Source organism: Misgurnus anguillicaudatus, chromosome 16, assembly GCF_027580225.2.
Source record: "Misgurnus anguillicaudatus chromosome 16, ASM2758022v2, whole genome shotgun sequence".
Taxonomy (NCBI): Eukaryota; Metazoa; Chordata; class Actinopteri; order Cypriniformes; family Cobitidae; genus Misgurnus; species Misgurnus anguillicaudatus.
In genome coordinates, this window is record NC_073352.2 from 10,686,033 (window position 1) to 10,711,555 (window position 25,523).

Below are 25,523 nucleotides of genomic sequence, written 5' to 3' on the forward strand. Positions count from 1 at the left end.
ATAATGCACACTAAGGTGGTAATGCTTGCAGGTGTGCGTTAGGGTTAGGGTTAGGTTAAACCGCAGGTGTGCATTATTTTCAAATAATTCAAAGGACCGGAGTCAATTATTCCTCTTATACCACGGTTACCACAAACATTGCTCTGGTGACTATTTTTTAAGACATTTGACAAGTTAGGTGTGCGGTTTACAGAAAAATCCCCATAGAACATTTCTCAGCCAATCAGAATGCAGCATTCAACAGACCCGTGGTATAAATACAAAAACACTGTATAGTACCGGCACCATAAAAATGTTAAACATTCAGCTCTGAATATAATAAATTACAGTTTTTTTTTCATTGACTGTACCAGACGTAGACCCAGCACTTGTCGGATTGTTATTTTTTGCTTTAATAAGATCATTGTAATAAATATTTTAATTTCATTGTGAAGTGCAACATGTGGCAGTTCTCATTCCTGGCCTCAGCATTTCTGTTACTGGGGGATGAAATAATGAGATATTTTCACAAATGAACCATGAATGTTCTGGCTCTTTCTTGATCAAACGATACCCTCTGGTGGTCATTTGTAATGGGTATCATAAATTGGCTAGAATTATATTTATTGCACTTTAAGTGGTCTCATAAAGTATTTGGACACTTTTTCTGCACGACTGTCAATGCATTACATCAGTGCATTGAACAAATAATGCATATTTAAAACAGAAACTTCATTGTCAAACTTCATGTTTTTCTTGCTAAGTGTGTTTCTGCTATTTATATTTTTTAATAATACCACTCTGCCCATAAAATTTTCCGGACCTATGAAAATGATGAGAATTCAGATTTGGACCTTTGAATGTAAACTTTGAGAACCCCTGTACTAAGACCTGGATGTCCACATACATGGACATAAATTTTTTTGTTGTTTGCACCATAATACTTAATTCTGTGTAACTGGGTGATTCTCACGAAAACTTGGTTTTAAAAATGTCAAGCATGAAAATGTAAAAATTGCTTAAATTTACTTTTTTTCCCACCAGACATTGAAAAACAAAGTCTGGAGTAAATGGAAACATTAATTAAAAAACTTTTACTTATCATTTAACACTTTTTGTAACATAATTTAAAAAACTAGTCCTAAAAAATCTCATTACCGCAACAGTCAGAAAACATCAACACTGACATATTTTCAAAATGACATGACAAACATGAAAGAACATAATTTGGAGATTCTGAACATGCATTTAAAATCAAAGTATTATGCTTCTATTAATTAAATTAACATTTAATAAGCATCTGTTGCGGTAATGATAATCAAAATGTCGTGTAAGCATTCTGACAAGACAATATTTCAAATGAACTGTAAAAAATGATCTTACCTGGTAGCCATCTTGAAGTAACTGGTCCATGTGCTTGGTCACTCAAAATCAAACTTTATTAAAATTCTGTATTGTATGTGTGCTAAAACTGTTCTCAAAAAGTGTTGCGGAGGATGAGAACATCAGGCATGGACACATAATTTTCCTAATTTTTCTTCATTATTATTATACATGAATATTCAGTAAATATTTTTTCTGTCATCTAAAGTAGTCTAGCAAAACATCCATTTATTTTTTTCTTAATATTTTTGTGTTAATTTGATTAAATTACAACATAACGCATGTTCAAACACAGTCGGACACATTGCGGTAATGAGAATTTCAGCAGAAAATGAGATAAAATTTACAATTATAAATTCTTATGTTGAAATCACACATTGTGCAAGGTAGAACACAGTATTGTGTTGATTCTGATGCTTTTTAATGTTACTATATTACACATTTTAAAGCTAAAATCATTAGTGCCCTGGTGTTTCAATGGTTTCGTGAGAATCACCCAACTGGAACCAGTTGTACACAAACATTGACAATTAAACTGCTTCATGTTCTAAGAAAAATATTTGGTTATTATATTTATTGGTTCTTCCTAACCCCAAAATAGCTGGTAGAAATCTGAAAAAAAGACAAACCAAAGTTTGGGTCTTAGAAGGTTAAAATGCTTTTCAGACTTTTTTTAGATATAACTACAGAAAAGTATCTCAAATAATAAAAAAAATAAATGGCCAGAACTCCAAAAACCAAACATTTTGCCAACATTTTACTGCAGTGGGTATAATGTGTCCTCCCTCCACAGCAAAGCTTCTTCTTAAAATAACTGCTTTCATTGCAACAAGCCCAGCTGATGCCGTATAACAGGGTTTCTCTGGCTGACGTCAGGACAGTTTGCGTAAACTCCACAGTCTCTAGGGAAGAGAGCGAAAAATAGAGATGGGGAGCTGGCCACCTAGCAACCCTTCGTGCCGCAACCATGGAGAGGTGGGCAGAGGAGATACGAAGACAAACACATAGAAGAGAGGAAGACCACAAGAGAAGACATGATGCAAGCGCTGGGCAAAGTTAGGGATTTCCCCCATCTGGGGTTCACACCAACCCACGCACCGGGATCACCCAATGCACCACGGGACTGCAGCAGTCAGGAGATTCGTTTACTGCTGAGCATTACGTAACCAGCTGTGGACATGCCTACACCGATTGGGTGGTGATATTTATTAGATCATGGGTCACACAAACACAACAAGATTGCAGTTAAAGAGGCACTTCAGCAGAAAGTAGACACTCACGGTAATAGCACTTAATGCAACATGAAATGTGACCCCGTCTGTGAAAACCCAGCTAAAGTCATTTTTTGTGGTTGTTTTCTACATAAAATACTTCTACATAATGTAAAGAACATTCTGTGAAAATATAACTTTGATATTTGAGTAATATCATCTCAAAGATTTAAATTAATGTCAAATCAAGTGAAATTAAACTTTTATGCTCCTGATCTCATAATCAGATTATAAGACTAAACCTGGAATTCATAGATAGGGTCACAAATATTTAACATTAAAAATAGCATTTAAGGTTTAAGACAAGGAATGCATTAATACAACACAACACTACACTATATTTTTAGACCACATTGTATTTTGAAAAATAGGTTGTGATCTTGCATCCCAAAGAATGTTGAATGTACTCTTGCATCCAACATGGCAAGTAAAGTTAAATAGCAGTATGTGAGTGTCTATGAGACAATTATCATTACTTGAAATGTGACTGACACGAAGCGTTATTCATTATTTCGCTTTCATTCTGCGTCATTGTTCATTTGCACAGTTAAACTGGTTTGATTTGGTAAAGATAATGAGAGGTCTCATTGCAGAGATGTGAGATACATCACATCAATCAACATTCATTACAGTTGGATCAAACTCTTGCTCGGTCTCATTTTCTCTCTATTATTATGAGCTTATTAACTCCTTCAGTTAACAAACTGATATTATTGGATTACTTCCTCCATCTAGTGGCACAATAGGGGATTTGTCTGTGATCCTTATTCTTGCTATTAAAGGGATAATTCACCCAAAAATTACTCTGTTGAACACACAAAAAAGATATTTTAATAGATGATGGTAAGCACAGTTGACAGATAGTACCCACTGACTTCAACAGTAAAAGAAAAATACTATGGTAGTCAATGGGTGCCATCAACTGTGTGCTTATCATCGTTTATTAACCCTTGTGCCTTGTTCCAATTCGCTACCCTTTCGTGTTGTTGGCGGCCAAGGAGGGCCACTAAATTAAACGGCTGTAAAATGTATCAGATTAATATTTTTTTCAAAAATTTTTGCATAAATCTGTTAATCAACCTCAGTTCTGATCAAAACTACCAAATATACAAGCTTAATGTACAAGCCAGAATATAAGCTCAGTTTTTTTGCACAGGCCTACTAAAGGGTTAATGGTGCGTGATCAACAGTTAAAATGACACATTTTTCCTCTTTGCAAAAGGTAAAACCACAAAAAATCAAGAATGGATGACAATAAGGTGTAATGGCTCTGCAATCAAAAAATGTTGTTATAATGGAAGTCAATGGGGAAAAAATGTCCACAAACAATAAATGAGGGAGAAAAAAATAAAATCTGATGCTGCACAAAAACTAAAAATGCATCAATGCCAATGTTTTGACTAATCTTTGGCATGCCCAAGACTGTGAAAAAGGTAAAAAAAAAAATCCAGTCCACAATCACTTTTTATATTGAAAATCAGTGATTTTGTGTGTTTTTTTTCTCAAATCAGTGGCATCACTTATGTGCTTGGCAATGAAAGAGTTAAAATCATGGAATTTTTGTAAACATTTGGTAGTTTTGATCAGTACTGAGGTTGATTAACAGATTTGTGAAAAAAAAATGGGGAAAAAAAGAATCCATTTTTACTGCAGTTTAATTTAGTGGCCTTTTTGGCCACTAACAACACGTAAGGGTAGTAAATTTGCCCATGGTATATTGTTACGTTTTTGAAAAATTTCAAAGCATTTTCTTAAAATGTGTGTGAATATAAGATTTGTCACCAAAAATCATTCCATTTGCTGAAACAGAGAAAGTTGTGGCCAAATTAAGACTAAAAAATAACAAAAATGGCCAAAAAATGGCCCCAACAACACATAAGAGTTAAAATATATTTTTGGGGCGTTTTCCCAGACAAGGTTTAGGTAAATCCAGGACTAGGCCTTAGGTAATTTAAGAGGTTTTAACAATCATACCTTACAAAACACTCTACAGACATGCATCTTAAGACAAAACAATGTCACTGATGTATGTTAAAATTAAACAGGACAAAGTGTTTTTGAATTAAAGCATCTTAAAGATGCATTATAGTCTGGGACTAGGATAACCACCCCTTTGTGTTTAACATATAAGAAAACTTGCACAGGTAAACAACCCTGATTTTGTTTTAACCCAAATAAATAAGTACACTTATCCTAACCCCAGAAATATTTTCTCCATTACTCAAGTGTTTTAGTTTAATGCACGATGTGTATTAGAAATTATCAATTTATTTTTTAGCTTATTTAAATCGCTGTATTTTAAAATTTTTACCCATCATGCATTGCAGCATGTATAAATTAACCGTTACTGTTATATGAGTGTTGTTTTGTTGTCGGTTGTCTTCATTTCTACTACTGCAGTTGTTTGTATTATATTGTTGCTTATTATATTTGTGGTAAAGTTAAAAGCAAGTTAACTAATTCCCCGCCAGTCATTTTTTGAAAAATTGCCCGCCAGCATTTTTGTGATTTTCACAAGTTTCACAAAATGACTTTCAGGAAAATTTTATTATATAAATATCTAAACATACAAATGAAGAGTTTCGTTGCAAAACGAGATAACCACCATTTTTTTTAATTGTTCAGAAATCTCATTTTTTGGTTGTGCATTCCAATTAATTTCAATTCAACTGCAGTTGGTTTGTTTTGATTTTAACCTTCATAACTTAAAAAATACAGCTAAGTAGCACCATAAAACAAAATAATAACATGATAACATAATAATAAACATGTTTTGACAAAAATGTAAAAAAATGGATTTATCTCGTTTTGCCACGAAACTCTTCAAATATATAAAATGAAAGAACGGACCCTCTGCTTTCAAACAATCAAACAAAAGGCAAAAATAACGTTTCATCCTACCTATATATTTTTTTTCTCTGCTTATAAACTCTTAAATATGGGTGTTTTTTTTCAAAAACACAAATTTTTTAGAACAAGGCTGAAATAATTGCATTTTTGTAAAGGAGTTTTGTTAGAGATCAGATTCAGAACGATTATCTAAACATACATAGTTTAAAATTAGTCAATAATTTTTTGCTTCAGTTTTTTATAAATTGGGTATTACAGATTAACATAAAACCTCATCAGGAACCCCTTTTTACGCAAATGTTTTCTTTTAATTGACGTGATAACTCGTCAATTGCAGGGAAAGAGTTAAAGATCATTTCACTTTATGAAATTTGATTACTGTCACATTATTGAGACTTGAGTGTTATTTGCCTTTAAAAACCAGAATAAAAACACGTTGCAAAGCAGATGTCTCTTAACCTCACAGATTTCATAAAACTGTTCAAATAAGACATGTGAAAAAGTTTTCATATTGTTAACTGACCATTTGTAGAAATGGAAGTGTTTTGTTAATCTAACAAGAATATATTGCTGAAACAAAAAAATTGACATTCAGTGAACAATTTTTTTATTTGCATTTTAAGTACATTTAAAGTTATCTGTTACAGGCATAATTGACATTTTTAGTTTTTAAGTTGAGTCAACTTGATCGCTTAGTTTGCTCTACGAGTCAAAACTGTTTTGATCAGCAAAACAATAAATGAATAAAATAAACATCAAATGACAACAAATGATCCATTAAGGAAGTTGTAATTGCATTTTATTGAATAATAATTTAGTACACACTTAGCAGCAATCTCTTTTTTCATTCTTTTAATATATTTAGAGTATTGGCACAAACAATATATTGATGTTGACTATTCTCTCAGTTTAAAACTGCATATGAAATAAAACCAATTTCCAACAAACTACAAAAACGCAACTGTATTTCTGTTAACTACTTCCCCTCAGTGCAGGGTTTTGAATTTAAAACACAAATTATTGTCATGTTTGATTATGCAAATAAGAATTGTTAAAACAGAATCAATCAAAGGGAAGAGAAAAGAGTGAAGCTGACTTGTCATTTTGTGTGTGTGGGTTGGCGAGTGTCAATCACTATCCAATTTAATTAAAAGACAAATCTACAAACAGAGTTTTTCTTTAAATGAAAAGAAATGACACAAGAGAATAAGACACAGAAAATGTCAAGTACTTGACAATCAGCACTGATAATGATGAATGTCACTACAGATCTGCCTTACTGGATGTCATTTCTAAAGTGAGCTTACACACAAACTATCTGCCAGGTAAAATCTACATGTGTGAGTTTTGTTCTTTCTCTTTCCTTTAAGACCAAATCTTCACACCTCTCCAAAACACAAAAGGCGAGAGAACAGACAAACTATCATAAATTAAAACTCCACCAATATGCACAAAACAAAGCACTTTTTACAACAAAATTTCATCTTTCTATATACATCCTCTCCTACATAAGAGACAAATTAAATGTAAACATTAAGAAATAAATATGTATAACTTAGTCTATATAAGGCAGACATTTTGTACACTCATAGCACGGCTACTCCTTTCTTGTACAACAGCGCCCCCAAGCAGTACTCAGCCGTATTGCATTCAAAATACTTTGCGCCAAAAGACACACAATCGGTACCAAACCCCAAATCTTTCTGTCATAAACAAGCAGTGTTGGGAGACATCAGCCCACATCTAGTTTAAAGGAATAGTCTACTCATTTTCAACACTAAAACATGTTACTACCCCAACCAAGAACAGTTGACACATCCCTCCATCACCCGTGCGCGCGCACGCAAGCGCCGGAGCGCGCCGCGACGCCTCGACAGCACCCAGCCCAGCCCCATTCATTCAACCGCACCAATCAGAGACAAAGTTAGAAGTGACCAAACAATGTTTTTCCCATTTAAGACGAGCAGCCACACGAGCAAGTTTGGTGGTACAAAACAAAACGTAGCACTTCTCTAAGCGGATCCAAAAGAGGAACCACACTTCACGGCGCAATAGCACTTTTGGGAGCACCTCGACTCGGCGCAGTAACACCCTCCCTCTCCCATTATGAGAGTGAGAAGGGGAGCGGACTTTTCAGGCAAGTCAAAGTACTCCCAAAAGTGCTATTACGCCATAAAATATAGTTCCTCTTTTAAATCCGCCCAGAAAAGCGCCACGTTTCACCCTGCACCACCAAACCTGCCCGCACAACCACTCGTCTTAAATAGGAAAAACGTTGATGTGTTTGGTCACTTCCAACTCCACCTCTAAATGGCACCATTGAATGAATGGGGCCAAGCCAAATGCCATCGAAGCGTCGCAGCGCGCCCCAGCGCCCACGTGCACGCACACAGACGACAGAGGGATGCATCAACAACTCCCAGCCAAGGCAACAACACATTTCAATACTGAAAATGAGTAGACTATTCCTTTAAGGGCAAAATGTGAAGGGGTCAATACTGCTATTAAAATTAAGAAATAAAAATATCCCAAACTGCATTATAACAGAAAAATAACACTTAAAGGTAACTTTAAAAAATGTACCACAGCTCAAAATTTCAGGGGTTGATGCCTTGAAAATAAGTTTAAATTATTGTGTCATAAAAAATGTCACCACCTTCCATATCTAACTCTCAGTTTCTTAAACTGCAACTTATCAGTTTGTTGTAATGTACTGAAGCGCTATGAAATATAGTGGTCTGATCACGAGATGATGTTAAGTCCAAAAAGCAAGACCTTATTCTTTACTGTCGCACACGTGACTCTTGTTTCATCTTTAGATCTTCAACTTACAACTGACTCTGCAATCTAATATTGTGACAGCTTTTGTAACCTCCAAAATGTGCAAAGGTACACTGTCAGAAACAATGCTCAAACATGGTCCTTATATATACCATTTATGTACAGATATGTATACATATATGGACTCTTTAGGTGCAAATTTCCAAAGGGGTACCATTTATTGACCATATATTTCTGACAGCGTAACATCATGTTAAAAGCCTCTAACACATTTTATCATATTTAGGAACACAGACATCAAAAACGACTATTAAGTCGAGTACCACCGGCTCTAGCTGACAAAAGCACGATTAACATCAAAAGCCTTTCGAGAGTCTTGAGATCTGACTTTCCCAGACATAAATATACAAGCCACAGGCTACTGATGTATCACAACCGAGACTAAAGACAAAGCTGTGCTCGCAGCTCTGAGTAACCCTAGTATTATCCTATGTAAAGTGTAGCTTACCTGCCTATTTCTTGTTATTTAATAGCCTAATTCTCTGTTCCCATTTCTTGTTGTGTATGCCCTACATGATAAAAAAGGAAACTGGCCTCTATAATGGAGAACTGAGTGTTTATGCATTATGTGCAGGCACTGCTTTTGGTTTCATGCTTTATAGAGATGGCCACTTATATTAAGGCCCACAGATCAGAACAAGACCCAGTCTTTCTCTTTTACACACACGTATAAGTGTGCATGCTTACAGTAGATAAATGAATTAGGGCTTTTGGAGCAGTGAAACCGAGAACGTGTGAAATAAACCTAGATAGAAAACAGCTTTAAGTGATGTACCTCGTGTTTCTACAAAAGCAAGAAGCAGGGTTTGGTTGTTAGTATGGAAAGCATGTGTAGGTGTTATTCTGGTAAGTAGGATCTCTATTGTGATTCAGCATTGTTGTTGGCCGTGGTTGTAATTTTCTTCTTTGGCTGTTTCTTCACTGTCTTGGTGGTCTGCTGAGCATGAGAAGAGGATGTGGAGGTAAAGAAAAACAGGAGAAAAGAAAGAGAAAGCATTATAGCTTTAACAATCATCTTCTCAAGCCACTTAAAGCAAATTGCAAAACGTGATGACTTTTGTACGCACTATTTTTTGAACACTAGTGCATAGACGTGATAACACAAATAGATATGTAACAAGCTATTTAAAGGTGCAATGTAGGATTTTTAAAAGGATCTCTTGACAAAAATGCAATATAATCTACATAACTATATTATCAGTGGTGTATAAAGACCTTACATAATGAACTGTATTGTTTAATGGGACGTTTTTATCTACATAAACCCTAAACGTACAAACTGCTCTACAGAGCGTGTTTCATCGTCTCAGACGATGAGTGTTTGTCCTGTGGTGGGTACCGTAGCTTCACTATGCATTTTGAAAGAGAGGGATGAGCGGAAAACTAAGCCGTTCATTGCAATTTACAGTCTCACCCCTAGATGTCACGACACACTGGTCCTTCAAGACATAATGGGTCTCATTCACTAATAATTGCCAAAGTTTTTCGTATTTATACGCACACTTGAACTTTTCACAGAAACGTTCCACCTAATTGTTCTATGTTAGTGAATTTGGAGTGTTCTACATGAGCAGCCGCTTGGTTGGTAATTTGCATAAAACACGCCCAAACCAGCTCCATATAAGGGCTTTCCGCAGTGCAGGTCCACAGAAAATTTTAGAGCAGTTTGTCATAGAAGCAAAAGAGCTTGAAAAGAAATCCATGATCATATTTATTATCGGTAAAGTTCCGTTTTGCTTTGCATTTTTTATTTTGGAGGTTTTGCAGTTGCTGGAGGAAGCCAGTGCTGTCCACCAACCAGAGTAACATTAAAGAAGTATTAGATGTGTTAACAAATATGACATTTAATTAATATTACAGAGACGCGCATCTGTATCTAAAATAAAACAGACAGGAGATCAGTGATTGACGTTTGGACCTCTCATTACATTTACATGAAGTTTACATTAGGCATTAAGCAGACTTTCAAATAGAAATTTAAAAAGTGAGGAAGGAAAGCATGAAGATTTATCATTGCGTGCATCAATATATGGGTAGAAAAAAAGTAGGCTATAATAATGTATAATATATTGTATATAATAATAATAATAATAATGTATAATAATATATAAAATACAAAAAAATAATATAAAATATAATCATGTTAATTTTATATATCAGGATTATTATAAACATTATAATCATAGCTTATATTTAATTATAGCGTACATGATTATTGCGTAAAAATGGTTTAAGGTTTTCTTGAATTTTTGCGTACATTTAGAAGAAATTTTGATACGGGAGTTTTTGTTGAATCACGATTTGTTTGTGAAAACATCCGTACGCGCATCATGCATGCATAATAAATAAGATCCATTGTGAGCATAATAAATCAGTTTCAGAAATACAGTATGTCAGCTAGAACAAGTATTGTCAAAAGTACCAGGACTTAAAATAAAAATGTTTTCGGTAACAGATTTATAAGTACAGGTACAGCTGTAAATAAACACCAACTGTGATGTACCTAGTAAAAAAAGAAGAAAAAAAAGAGGAGGATATAGGAGAAAAAAAGAAATTAGAGGATTGGGAATAATGGTATATGTTTTGTTTATTCAAAACATTTTATGTTAATACCGCATCTTAAAGATACATTTTATACCAGCCGATACAGCTTCAACTATCACGACAAACCCACACGTTGCGAATAATAGAGCTTCATGAGTAAACACAAAAGTACAGAGTGTATGAACACATTGTTTACTCTCTCTCATACTTTCTCAAGTCAGGGATAATGTACAGGCAGCAGGTTGTTATCGCAGAAATAAGCCCAGACAATGTGATCAGGTCTAACACTGAAAAGGCTTATTTCGCAATAACAACCAGCTGCCTGTACATTGTCCCGCTTATTACATGGCTATTTACCTCATAAGGCAAGGAACATATTTAATTTGCTAATTTTTAAGGAATGCAGACCTTCTGCAATGAAAACCTGTTTAATTTCTTCATTTTAAGAAAAGACAAGGCGTTAAAATGTCACAAACTCGCTATTTGGTTTAATCATTTGTAAATATAATGCCATACATGTTATCACAATACATTTATATTTAATTTTGTGTGTAATTTTAAACTGTACCAGTCAAAATGATTTGCAGCATCAGGGTTACCGTGTGTTATTAGTTTTAAGCAGTTGTTATCTGGGAATAACAAGACAAATAAGACCAAATGAAGCAGTGTACTCTGTACCTCTGTCTTGGCAGCTGCTGGTTTCTTGGCAGCTCTGACGCTTGGCGTGCGTTTGGGGGCTTTATCTGCTACATCCTCATCTGAATGCTCAGTCCTGTTATCTGACAGGTCATCGGAGCGAGAGCTGTGCTGTGATTCGCTTTCAGCCGGTACAGGCGCGACTCGAACTAAAAAAATAAAAAAAACAATGAATCATATAGCTGAGGGGTCGTATTTTCTTCACCCATGTTGCCAGCATTTCACCGCCTCAGAATTATAAGACTCTATCTGCATTCTGAACAGTTTTCAGATATTGAGCTTCAAAGTTTTTGCATCCATATAGACCCCTTCACGGTTCACGTCACAGGCTGTTCCCACTGCGCATGTCGGGGTCAGAAAAGCCATTACAGCAGATTGAGTTGAGTATTATTCGGTATCGTCAAAAATGCCTACTTACGTCGTGGGCTGTGAAAATCGCACCAGGTCTTCCGTTAATTCATGCAGAATCTCAAAAAAAAAAAAAAATACAACATCTGCGGCTGCAAGCAATTAACGTGCAGACTGGAACAATGCAAATATCAAAGAGGCTTGTGTTTGTAGTGCTCACTTCATTTGAGGTAAGTCATCATTTTTCAGCCCTGTTAGATTAAATTATAAAGCCTCGATTGTATGAACAAGTTTGACCCCATGCTGCGTGCGCACCCGATAGTCATTCAATGTTTACAAACCTTGAAGGGGTCTATAGCAAAACTGACATGGGGAACAAATCTCTTTCAGACATGAGTTATGGTTAAATATACAAAGTCAAAATTCTCTCCAATTTGTAAATGTTTTTTTTTTTTTTTTGAAAGAGGTCAACTGCAAATAGAACCTTCTAACTCTAAAAAAAACACTTTCTGCTTGAAATTATACAGTTATATTGTACAAAACATTAATTAAATCAATCATTTAAATCAGTTTACTTAAAGGGATACTTCACCGATTTAGCATTCAGCTTTGTATCTGTAGAAACCCGGCAGTATTACTGAATGACCATGTTTCCCCCCATCATTTCCCCCTGAGAGGAGAGATATCTGCATTTTGGTTCTGCAAAAAAGTCCTCCGATGATGCAAAAATCGTCATATTACATCATCGGAGGACTTTTTTGCAGAACCAAAATGCAGATATCTCTCCTCTCAGGGGGAAATGAGGGAGGGAAACATGGTCATTCAGTAATACTGCCGGGTTTCTACAGATACAAAGCTGAATGCTAAATCGGTGAAGTATCCCTTTAAAAATGTACAATATTAAGCTCTAAAGATCAAATACTAATACTAATTTTATGTTTGAAAACCTCCAACAACAAAAAAGCATTTCGGCAAAGCGGTTTCACAAAGTTTCATTAATACACTGTAAAAAGTGAAAAGTTGGATTAACTTAGAAAATTACTTCAATTGGTTACGTCTAAAAAAAGTATAATTGAAAAATACAGTGAAAAATTTAAGTTGAAATTTTTTAACATTTTGGTGTTACCAATTGTAGTAATTTTTCAGTTTTAAACTTTTCACTTTTAACGGTGTACAAGTACACAGGATGGATCAAGGTTTAAAATATAACCTCCCTAGTACAACAATTACTTTACTGGAAAAAAGCAAATGGACTAAAAATCACAAAACTCTTTACTGCTCGCCTCTTAGGGGGCGTGTACACCAAAGCGTTTATACGCACAACCGGCGCAACGTCATGGAATGTCTCTAAACAGGTTCACGCCCACTTTTGGGGGAAAACAAACTAGACTTCCCATAGACTTCCATACAAAATACCAAAACAAAGCAACGTTCTTACACCCGTTTTTAAATTGTTGATGTATCTTTGGCGCTCTATGGTGGGCAGGGTGGACATTTAATTACTCGACATGTTTAATCTGAGTGATTTCTTAAGTTATTTACGCCTGTCGGCTGTGTACGAACGTTGCACTGTTCCGCTATTTTGTATGGAAGTCTATGGGAAGCCTAGGTAGATTTCCCCCAAAAACGGATTGCGACAAAATTGACAGTCAAGTTCCCGGATGTGCCGGTAGCATGTTAAATGCTTTGGTGCACACATGCCCCCTTAATGTAAAGCCCTGGGTAAGCGCCTTCCACATGACGTCATTTTCGTCATCAGGAGGGTCCGCGGCCGTCCCCATGCACTGTCTGAGACGGCACAGACAGTGCACGTACAGTGCGCGCACAACAGCGCATGCGTGTGAAAATACTGAGACAGAACACTCCACTAAACATTATACAAAGAAAATAGACAGCATTTGCACAAACACTATCGTTTTTTCTTTAATTTTTACTTTTTCAAGAACAGAAACTAGAGCATTTGTCACCATAATGTTTGATTCCTGTTCTTTGTTTTCTTGTTGTTTGTTCTAAACTGTGCGTGCAATGGTGGATCAGTTACTTTTCTTCACTTATCCTAAATGTTTTAATGTAAGTTACTGTAAATGTCACCAAATCAGTGCTGCCCTGACAGCCTGGTACAGTAATAATTTGAATAAAGAATCATTTGTATTGCATACATGTCGAATGTGGCCAACCGCGCGTAGCCGCGATGAGTATACTTTGAAAGCTGCGCTGACGTGTGCGAGAACCGGATACGGACAAAAGTTGGTGTAAGAAGGCCAATGTAGGAAGTTAGCGCTGGTGGCTAAAAGCTAGTACTGCGGTCTACTGTGAGCTAAAATAAAACAAATTAATTAAAAAACTAAAATTGGCTGATGTTTGGGCTGCTGTCTTTGTCAAGATCATCAGTATAATAGTTAATTGTGAGATTTTTATTAACATTGCGATGCGTAACATTGTTTAGTCCAAGTTTCTGATCTCTGTCCTGTGGTCACTGGGCAGACCATTCCGGTGACATCATAAAGAAAGCTGATCCTCCTGATTGGTCCTCTTGTGTGCATTTAAAGTGCTGATTGGCTTACACAGATAGAACCTTAGAAAAACAAGTTCAAGTTCGACTTTGTTAGGGATGCACCGAATCCAGATTTTTTAGGTTCGGCCGAATCCCGAATCCACCGTTTAAGATTCGGCCGAATCCGAAACCGAATACCGAATCCTACTCGCATCCTTATTCCAACACAGTAAAACACATTAATGAAGTAAAAAACATCCACAGCAGTGTATTTTTCATTTTATTTAATTTTAACTGTACATTATGCCAGGATGACAAGTTGGAAAAACTATTTTGACAATTACCATAAGCCTATGCATAATGAAAGCGATGCGTTGCGACACGCTCGTTTTTCCAATAAGCAAGCAGCTCCGCGCTGAAAACTATATTTAACTTTGAGTGAGAAGCTCCGCTCGTCAATGTCAGTCTTCACACGGCCGTCCAATTACAGTGGAGGAGGGGCGGGACATTACCACAGCAACCAACCGGCTCACAGCTGAAGCATCACAGCTACCAAGCGCTCGGCTGAAAAACAGCTGTCATTTGGGGTCCTCAAGGCGTTTTCAGCGGTGTTTAAAAGTTTTGGTGTGTCCAGCTGACCGAAAGAAAAAGCTCATCTCCACGTCAGCACCCGATGTACGTAATCAACGGCTGCGTGACGTTGACCAGCGTAGCGCAAGCCTAGGGTTCGGTTCGGTGGAAAAAAAATCTAGGATTCGGCCGAACCCGAACCCCGCCAAAAAGCCCAGTATTCGGCCGAATCCGAAACCGAATCCTGGATTCGGTGCATCCCTAGACTTTGTAGATAAAACCTTTTTGTTTTCTAAATAAAAAAACATCACATAATGTAAATAAGTTTTTACAGAATAAGAATATGCGAGTATAGAAATTTTGACAAAAATGTCAGATAGAAGCTTATTATAATTCTAAGGCGGCAATTTGTCTGATTTACTGCTTATACAAGCACCTAATGTGATTTGAACCTTAAAGGAATATTCCATTTTCTTAAAAGAAAAATCCAGATAATTTACTCACCATCATGTCATCCAGAATGTTGGTGTCTTTCTTTGTTCGGTCGAGAGGAGGTTGTGTTTTTTGGGGAAAGCATTGCAGGATTTTTCTCGTTTTGATGGACTTTAGTGGACACCAACAATTAATACTTAACTCAACACATAACAGTTTTTTTCAACGGAGTTTCAAAGGACTATAAACGATCCCAAACGAGGCATAAGTGTCTTATCTAGCGAAACGCTTGTCATTTTTGACAATAAAAATAACAAATATACACTTTTAAACCACAACTTTTCGTCTAGGTCTGGTCCAGCGTGACCTAACGTAAATGCGTAGTGATGTAGGGAGGTCACGTGTTACATATATAAAACGCACATTTGCGGACCATTTTAAGCAATAAACTGACACAAAGACATTAATTACTATCAGTTGACATACAACAACGTAGGAACAGTAATCTTTCACCACAGTTGTAAACACTGGGGCGGAGTTTCGCGTTCGTCTTCTGTGACCTCTTGACGTGATGACGTATTGTGTCGGGTCACGCTAGCGCATGACGACCGGATCTAAACGAGAAGTTGTGCTTTAAAAGTGGATATTTGTTCTTTTTATTGTCAAAAATGACAATCGCTCCGCCAGACAAGACCCCCATGCCTCGTTTGGGATTGTTTATAGTCCTTTAAAACTCCGTTGAAAAAACTGTTAAGTGTTAATTGTTGGTGTCTATTAAGGTCCATTAAAATGAGAAAAATCCTGCAATGTTTTCCTCAAAAAACATAATTTCTTCTCGACTGAACAAAGAAAGACATCAACATTTTGGATGACATGATGGTGAGTAAATTATCTGGATTTTTCTTTTAAGAAAATGGAATATTCCTTTAAAGTTTAAGAACTGAAGTAAGAGAGGATTTGTGGAGGTTTCCTCCTCTTTCTGGCATTTAAAGCTGCCAGATCCATTCAAACCCCCATTCAAAGTCCGGAACACAAAGACTTCCTTAGTCCGGCCATTTGCTTGTCCATTCACAATGTAGATGTGCTCCTCTGAAATTCAATGAACCCACTCTGTGGGCTAACAGAATCATTGCACGTCTCATTATTATAATTTGTGGAATTTAAATGATTTCACCATAAATTTCATTCTGTCGTTTCGGACCTCAAGCTCTGATCTTCCTACCGGTGTTCACCTTTTCTCTTCAGCCAATCATCTTCGTCATTTTTTTCTGTAGGCGTCAACCTTCAGGGACTTACAACATCACTGCATGTGAAGAGGTTAAATGCTGAAGGCATAAATTATCCCAACCTCAATTCAGTGGGCGACTGAATCACATGCACGTCACAGAACGGCTAAAGATATGTCAAGATAAATTCTGAATATGAATCTGTATGTGTAGTTTTTTTGTGTGGATGTGTAAGGACATCACTGCATGTCTTTACCTGTACGTGTGGCTGTTTTAGCACGTGGCAGCGTGGCGGCGGGATGCATGTCGTCTGTGCCATCCAGCTGAAGCTCGTCTTCATTTTGGATGAGGGTCAGATCCTGCATGCTAAAACTGCGCAGTTTCTCTGATAACACACCCTGACCCTGCAAAATCCCAAAAAAAGTCATAACCATCCGTTACTTATGACTGTAAAAACATATATTACATTTAAAAACTTCTGCTTTTAAACGTAACCCCATAAACAAACACACAAACTCATTTCACCTTAGTGGCAGCTGTGACTGCAGCAGTGGCTGCGATGTTGAGGCCTCTCTTCCCGAACCGCATCATGGTATCATAGCTTCGGTCTTTAGCCTGGGTTATGTACTCATCGATTTCCTGTAATACACACACATTAAGCAATAAGTCAATTACTCTGCCAGTGGTTTATTACAAACGATCAAGAAGGTTGATTTGTACCTTCTCTTTATTGGAAAGGGTGGGGTGCACAAACTTGCGGTACAGCACGCTGGAGCCCTTTGTGTACGGGGACAACAGCCAAATGACAAAGGCAATCTTCAGCTCAAAATAAAATGGGAACCTGGGGAAAAAGAAATAAAATTAGACAGAATAAGAACACCATAATACTGTAAACAATAATCATATTGTGTTTGCTGTTATTTTTTATGTTTCTAGCTGTTCAAGGCATATATAAATGCATGACCTCGACTTATAAATAAGCGTTTACTGACCAGGAGAGAAGCATATCTGTGATCGTCTCTGCCGTCGTAAAAAGTGCAAACACTATCCAGTACATCATCCATTTCACCTGAGGACAGAAACCCACAGACCACTCATGACATCAGCAGGTCACATGCTTTTACTGAATATGGACTTGTGCATTATGCACGACTGCTTCATTAAAGAAAACGGTAATGTTATCTTAATATGCTACTGTCTCCATCTGTACATACAGCTTATCTTGTCATTATAAAAAATTATTATGGCCAGCTAAAACAACATTTAAATGTTTGTTTACAAATCCAAAAACACATAAATGCAGGTTCATAAAACATGCATTTTCTAAAAGTTTCCAAATGAATGAATGTCAGAAGGCCATATTTAAGCAAGGAAAAAAGAGCTATTGGTTGCTTTTTGCAATTTCACAGGTAAGGTTAAGTTACTCCTTGGCACTTTGAATGAATAAGACACAAAGTAAACATTAGATCAACTATTTCCTATCACAATTTAAAAAGTAGCTTGTAAATGTTTGGGACCATTTTAGACCACTAAAACTTCTTATTTTCTGAATGGAAAATGTTGACTGCATTCAACCCCGGTACCCAAGGAATTGTAAAAATTAGAGATGCATCGATATTACATTTTACCATTGAAACCGATAGCCGAGTCATATCTGCCTATACCAACGCCAGTACAGACAGTTTGGTGGTTATAGTAACCTGCATTAACTAAATTCTGAAGAAAACATTTTCTGAATGTTATTTATACATATAATGAACATTAATATTGAACTAGTAAACTAGTGATTTTTTAAACACAAAGTTCAAATTTATAGCATTTTCCTGTTCTCTTTTGATTGAGAGGATATCTCATGATAGTCATGACTATTGGCTGTTTTTAAACTATCGATACCCGATAGTGTGGAAAACTGCTTTTATCAACCATTTCAGATTATCTCTACGAAATAAGTACATGCAATAAACTATAGCTGGGCACCTACCATAAAATATTATCATCTGCAACCCTGTTGTTTACTACAGAAGAGGATTAGGGCCACTGGTGAAAAAAATATTTGAATTCTGACTTTGATCTCAGAATTCTGAGATTAAAGTCAGAATTCTGAATGCTGAGATTAAAGTCAGAATTCTGAATGCTGAGATTAAAGTCAGAATTCTGAATGCTGAGATTAAAGTCAGAATTCTGAATGCTGAGATTAAAGTCAGAATTCTGAATGCTGAGATTAAAGTCAGAATTCTGAATGCTGAGATTAAAGTCAGAATTCTGAATGCTGAGATTAAAGTCAGAATTCTGAATGCTGAGATTAAAGTCAGAATTCTGAATGCTGAGATTAAAGTCAGAATTCTGAATGCTGAGATTAAAGTCAGAATTCTGAATGCTGAGATTAAAGTCAGAATTCTGAATGCTGAGATTAAAGTCAGAATTCTGAATGCTGAGATTAAAGTCAGAATTCTGAATGCTGAGATTAAAGTCAGAATTCTGAATGCTGAGATTAAAGTCAGAATTCTGAATGCTGAGATTAAAGTCAGAATTCTGAATGCTGAGATTAAAGTCAGAATTCTGAATGCTGAGATTAAAGTCAGAATTCTGAATGCTGAGATTAAAGTCAGAATTCTGAATGCTGAGATTAAAGTCAGAATTCTGAATGCTGAGATTAAAGTCAGAATTCTGAATGCTGAGATTAAAGTCAGAATTCTGAATGCTGAGATTAAAGTCAGAATTCTGAATGCTGAGATTAAAGTCAGAATTCTGAATGCTGAGATTAAAGTCAGAATTCTGAATGCTGAGATTAAAGTCAGAATTCTGAATGCTGAGATTAAAGTCAGAATTCTGAATGCTGAGATTAAAGTCAGAGTTCTGAATTCTGAGATTAAAGTCAGAATTCTGAATTCTGAGATTAAAGTCATAATTCTGAATTCTGAGATTGAAGTCATAATTCTGAATTCTGAGATTAAAGTCATAATTCTGAATTCTGAGATTAAAGTCAGAATTCTGAATTCTGAGATTAAGGTCAGAATTCTGAATTCTGAGATTAAAGTCAGAGTTCTGAATTCTGAGATTAAAGTCAGAATTCTGAATTCTGAGATTAAAGTCAGAATTCTGAATTCTGAGATTAAAGTCAGAGTTCTGAGATTAAAGTCAGAATTCTGAGATTAAAGTCAGAATTCTGAGATTAAAGTCAGAATTCTGAGATTAAAGTCAGAATTCTGAGATTAAAGTCAGAATTCTGAGATTAAAGTCAGAATTCAATTTTTTTTTTTCACCAGTGGCCCTAATCCTCTTCCGTAGTTTGCAACCCTTTACACATTCTGATGCATTTCCAAGACATATTAATATGGCCAATAACAAATGTGCAACATCCAATTTAATATTTAAAGGTGCAATGTGTAAATTTAGGAAGATCTATTGACAGAAATGGAATATAATTATGTTTTCAGTGGTGTTTAAAGACCTTACATAATAAACGCATGTTTTAATTACATGAGACGTGTTTATCTACATACACTGTGGGTCTCCTACATAACGTCACCTTCATGTTTCTACAGTAGCCCTAAATGGACAAACTGTTCTATAGAGCATATTTTGTCACTATGTGGTCTCAGACAATAACGTGTTCATCCTGTGGCGGCTACTATAGCTTTACTATGCGTTTCGAAAAGGATGGTGACCTTTGGACTGAGCCGTTGGTTGCAATTCAAAGTCTCACCACTAGAACCACCTCTAAAACTACCTGACTGCACCTTTAATTTGACAGACAGAGATGGACATAACATTTTATGAAGATAGTACAAGTACAAGTTCGGTATTTTACACTTAAAGCCCTGTTTTCAGATTGTTTATGATGAAATAGAACGGTTTTGACTGAAATTTGGACATATGATGCTGGCCCGAGAATTTTCGGTTTCTGTTATATCAGCCCCCACCTCTACAAAGGGTTTATAGGTGCACTGGAACAATCCTTCCTAAAATGCATTAAACTTTTGTTTACAAAGACGTGAAACTCACCGAGTGGTCAGGGGTGTTCACTGATATGCTCACACAAAAATCGCTGCAAAAGATGCTTTCCAACAGGTGTTTTAGCATTCGTTGTAAACTTGTGGACCTATTTTTCCAAACGCCTCACACCCGTATATTCTTCCGCTTAGAGCTTGAATAATAGACACTCCAGCTCAGTTGGTGGCGCTAATCCACCTTTGCAAATTGCAAGAATACAAACAACGTTCCCGCCAGTGGAGTAATACCGTACCTCACAGCACATCTAATACAAGTCAATGGAGTTGGACAAAAAACTACGATAAAACAGCTGTTGGAAAGCATCTTTTGCAGCGATTTTTGTGTGAGCATATCAGTTAACACCCCTGACCACTCGGTGAGTTTCATGTCTTTGTAACACGAGTTTAAACGTGAGCAGGAGAAATAACGAGTTTAAACTGACACAAACTAATATTATTTTGTTGTAAGTAAACATGCTGCACACAGTGTTTTGTACATGTATATGCAAGAGCTTTCTCTGATATTTCAGCACAATTGATGAAATAAAATCACACAACTTTCACGCTCACAAAATGAAACTAATGAAAGACGCGGAGATCAGCTGCTTTGGTTTTATCAATGAAAGCCTAAAGATAGCGCTGTACACTGTGTGCTCCTGCTAGAACTCAGAAAAGATTGTGCTCGGTACATCACATTCGATAAATGGGGGGAGAGTAGGCGGTCTCGTGTGGCAGTTCGAACCACATTCGACCACATGTGCGTTTATACCACAAAAGCAATCCGATCAAAAGGGTTTTCAGCTACCTCTGAATGTGGTCGACAGTGGACAAGCTCAAAACGTTTTGAACACCGTTTACACCTGTCTTTAGTGTCGTCCACTTGAGATCCGATCGACGAAAACACATGTTAAAGGAATAGTCTACTCATTTTCAACACCAAAATATGTTACCACCTTAACCAAGAACTGCCGACACATCCCTCCATCATCTGTGCGCGTGCACGCAAGCGCCGGAGCACGTTGCGACGCTTCGATGGCATTTAGCTGAATCCCATTCATTCAATGGTACCATTTAGAGATAAAGTTAGAAGTGACCAAACACATCAACGTTTTTCCTATTTAAGACGAGTAGTTATACGAGCAAGTTTGGTGGCACAAAATAAAACTTAGCGCTTTTCTAAGCGGATTTAAAAGAGGAACTATATTGTATGGCGTAATAGCACTTTTGGGAGTACTTCGACTCGCCTGAAAAGTCCGATCCCCTTCTCACTCTCATAATGGGAGAGGGAGGGTGTTACTGCGCCGAGTCCAAGTACTCCCAAAAGTGCTATTACACCGTAAATTATAGTTCCTCTTTTGGATCCGCTTGGAGGAGCGCTGCGTTTTATTTTGTACCACCAAACTTGCTCGTATAACTACTCGTCTTAAATAGGGAAAACGTTGATGTGTTTGGTCACTTCTGGCTTTGTCTCTGATTGGTGCCGTTGAGTGGATGGGGCTGGGCTGGATGCTGTCGGGGCGTCGCGGCGCGCTCCGGCGCTTGCGTGCGCGCGCACAGATGGTGGAGGGATGTGTCAACAATTCTTTGTTAAGGTGGTAACATATTTTAATGTTGAAAATGAGTAGACTATTCCTTTAATACTAGATGTAAACTAGATGTGAAATGCCCTTAATCAACGCGTTTTCAATTTCAAATAATTTCTCATGCATCTATGTTACTAGAAACCTGAACGACTAGCAATAAAACCTTGAACATTTCATGCCCATCAACTATCCTAATTAAAATAACAGGTTGATGAAAGCCATACTAGATTACTTACATACTCCTTGACGTTTTTCGTCTTCACAGCTTTATATGAGGAATAGGCTGGGTAGAGGGTCCCAAAGGCGAGGCTGCGAGAAAGAAAGATCATTAGTAAATACTAAACTAGACTGTAAAGCTCCTTAACATTAAACTAAGGAATATTTAATATAATCTAATATGTCACATGCACCACTACCTATGCTATATCTAACATTACCTTAATAAAAGTGTAAGGGATCTCAGGTTTCGGAAGGAGAACAAAACTGCAATCGTTCCCCGTACGGGCCACCAATTGTTCTCCTTCCGAAACCTGAGATCCCTTACAAAAGTACAGTACACAAGTATGAACATTGTTCATAAGAAACATTGATGCAATAATTGTATTATCATGCATTAATGGGTAGGCAAAATTTAACCTAAAAAGTCTGACTAAAAGAAATAATTATAAATGTATATTATAAAAGACACCAATACAATACAATTTTACTTATATAGCACAGTTTAAAAAAACAATCACAGTTGACCAAAGTGCTGTACAAACAACTATACAAATAAAACAACAAAATTACAATAAATTAATCAATAAATAAAACACAGGGTGTAAAAGCATAGGCAAAGTTACTAAAAGTAAAATCTTAAAACAACTGGTTAAGGGACATTAAACGCAAAGAAATTAAATATGTCTTAAAAATAGACAAGGTTGTGGCAGTTCTAATGAAACGGGAACTTACACCAATACATTAGTAGGGCCCTATAATTTCCGCGATCACGGAATCGCGGACGGAATCGCGGAATTGGCAGATTAACACGGAATCTAGTATTAACGCGGAATTTCGCGGAATTTTACATATTTTGAATAAAATTATGTTTTTGTGTGGGAGACGAGCGTATGACTAAAATATTAAGAACTGTATTTTAGAGAAAAGCAAAGCCATATAACTCTTTCCAGTCACCATTATAGCCCCATTGCAAACACAAACATATTTTGTGATGCTACACTGAAGGCAAACACATCTGAGAGCCATTAAAAGTAAATTATTTATGATACGGAGACGAGACGAATCTACAAACGAAGGGCCAAGATTAGAAACATACACTATGCATGTGCACCACACACAGAGACACGTGCTCATGTACACACACAAAATTTTGTGCTGATGTGATAAGATTCCAAACATTCTGCAATGGATCCAACGGAGGGTGTCAGGGTACAGGACAGACCACACCTACATGTACTGCAGTCAGCAGCTGGATGTATGAATCTAAATCTGTGCCGTTTACACTCACGGGCTAAAAACATGCTTAAATCTATGGTCCATGTGCATATATTTTGCCTCAAGTAAATGTGCATGCACGTGCAGACTGGCATGTCAGTAATGCACAATGAACCGTGAGGAGAAGAGAGCGGGGCAGTATGGCGCGTGGCAGACCACATGCCCTCTATCCCATTTCATACAGCCTGACTTCTATAATGCATCTGCCCACCACAGTTAAAGCTACACAAGAGCATTCCATAAGATACAGAAAACCACATTAATGATCAGTGTAACGTAAACGTATGGTTTAATGCTGTACAATACACACCCATGCACACTTCAAACATGATCTTTGTGATCAACTGCCAGCATTTTTTGTAGATCATCATGGTGTAAGTGCCTGCAATATTCAGTTCATGAGGAAGTTGGTAACCTGAGCTTACAGGCTCAAAGTAATTCTGTAAAACTCAAAGTCATCTAATTAGGTAAACCCCACTTAAGGGCCTACATGAGACCCCAAAAACAAATGTGGGAGTCAAATGTTACACAGGCTACTGTCTTTCTTTCCATTACATAATATAACCAGCAGAGAAACATCAGCTGGACAGGTGGGCCTTATTACAGAAAAAACATCAGATACCGGTTTTGAAAGACGACCAGTTTGTGATGTTAAAATGTAGCATCTGGAAATATTACGTTGGCATCAGTATACGAGAGAGACCATGTGATGGATGTCGTAACATGAATATTGTCTGTATGCCTAAAATATTCTGATGCTTTTTAATACCAAATTATTACAGTTGAAACTTATATGAGTGGTAAATTAAGTTAAATAACATTTAACATGCGTGCATCGTTTTGCTCCAGGTAAAAAACACGTTACACAAATGGTGAATCCCCATCTGCATGAGGTCATCGCTTTTGTTTTATCAATTCACGCTTTTAACTGATCTGCGTAGCCAAATGTGTTTATGTCCCTCTAAATGCAAGTACAACAGAATTTCATTTTAAGATAAATCAAGAACATCGTGTATTTTCAATGGAAAGCGTCATGTATCCGCACCAACACAAAACAAACGCGCGCGCACACACGCGGTTCATGTACTGTACACTCACACCACCATCCGCGAGATAATCCACGACACCATCTTGATCTCTGTGGCGGGTTTTTTCTTATTTTAGCCAATTATTCACCAGCTCCATTCCGACCACACGACTGATGCTGCATTAAAAGGAATCCCAGCCGATCCCGAGCGTCTGTGTGTCTCTATGATGATGATGATGATGTAGAGCCGCCGCATATGCGCGCAGTCACCGCGCGTGTCTTAAAGGGACAGCGACATCTTTACTCCTGCTCACCGTTATGACATCAAAGTTGTGGAAAGCGCTTTAAAACATTTTTAATTTTTTTTAAATACTTATCCCATTGATCAAACAGTAAAATTGCATACTAATGGGGTTTTCGTTATGGATTTTGATGTCGTCACGTTAGTACTTTCTCTTTGCGCCTGTAATATTTCTGTTAATGTTTCTTGTTTGTAAAAGGAAGTAACCCCCCCCCCCAAAAAAAACTACTCTTGCTAAACATGATGAACATTTGCCCACTGACAAAGAAATGTAGGTTTATTTGAACAGTAAGAGACAGAATAACAACAAAAACAATGCCAGAAAAACATAAGTTATGAAATTAATTTCCTTTTTAATAAGTGAAATAAGTATTTGACCCCTTCACAAAACATGACTTAGTACATGGTGGCAAACCATCACAGACGTCACACGATTGTTTGCCACCAGGTTTGCACAAATCTAAGGAGGGATTTTGTCCCACTGGCACGAAT

General features: G+C 36.8%; 1 protein-coding gene across 2 annotated transcripts; it reads right to left on the reverse strand.

Annotated features, from left to right (window-relative positions):
• Nucleotides 1–6,265: 6,265 nt before the first annotated feature.
• On the reverse strand, nucleotides 6,266–24,996 carry reep2 (receptor accessory protein 2). Of its 2 annotated transcripts, none has more exons than XM_055178146.2 (8): nucleotides 24,802–24,996; nucleotides 22,446–22,518; nucleotides 17,627–17,703; nucleotides 17,355–17,475; nucleotides 17,160–17,273; nucleotides 16,891–17,038; nucleotides 11,547–11,713; nucleotides 6,266–9,258 (listed from the first exon to the last, which is right to left on the reverse strand). In XM_055178146.2, exons 1-8 carry the CDS (start codon nucleotides 24,831–24,833, stop codon nucleotides 9,184–9,186), a joined length of 807 nt encoding a protein of 268 aa, XP_055034121.2. In that variant the 5' UTR covers nucleotides 24,834–24,996; the 3' UTR covers nucleotides 6,266–9,183. The 2 variants fall into 2 exon arrangements, with proteins under 2 accessions (XP_055034121.2, XP_055034120.2); XM_055178145.2 differs by having other exon boundaries at nucleotides 6,266–9,261; nucleotides 24,802–24,993.
• Nucleotides 24,997–25,523: the final 527 nt, after the last annotated feature.

What these genes read in the sequence shown, in the direction of transcription:
- reep2 (XM_055178145.2), bottom strand. Translation starts at nt 24,833, where the DNA reads ATGGTGTCGTGGATTATCTCGCGGATGGTGGT. An exon ending in CGAAAAACGTCAAGGAGTAT is followed by an intron (nt 17,704 to 22,445) that starts GTAAGTAATCTA and finishes TTCTGTCCTCAG; the next exon opens with GTGAAATGGATGATGTACTG. An exon ending in CAGTCACAGCTGCCACTAAG is followed by an intron (nt 17,039 to 17,159) that starts GTGAAATGAGTT and finishes GGGATTTTGCAG; the next exon opens with GGTCAGGGTGTGTTATCAGA.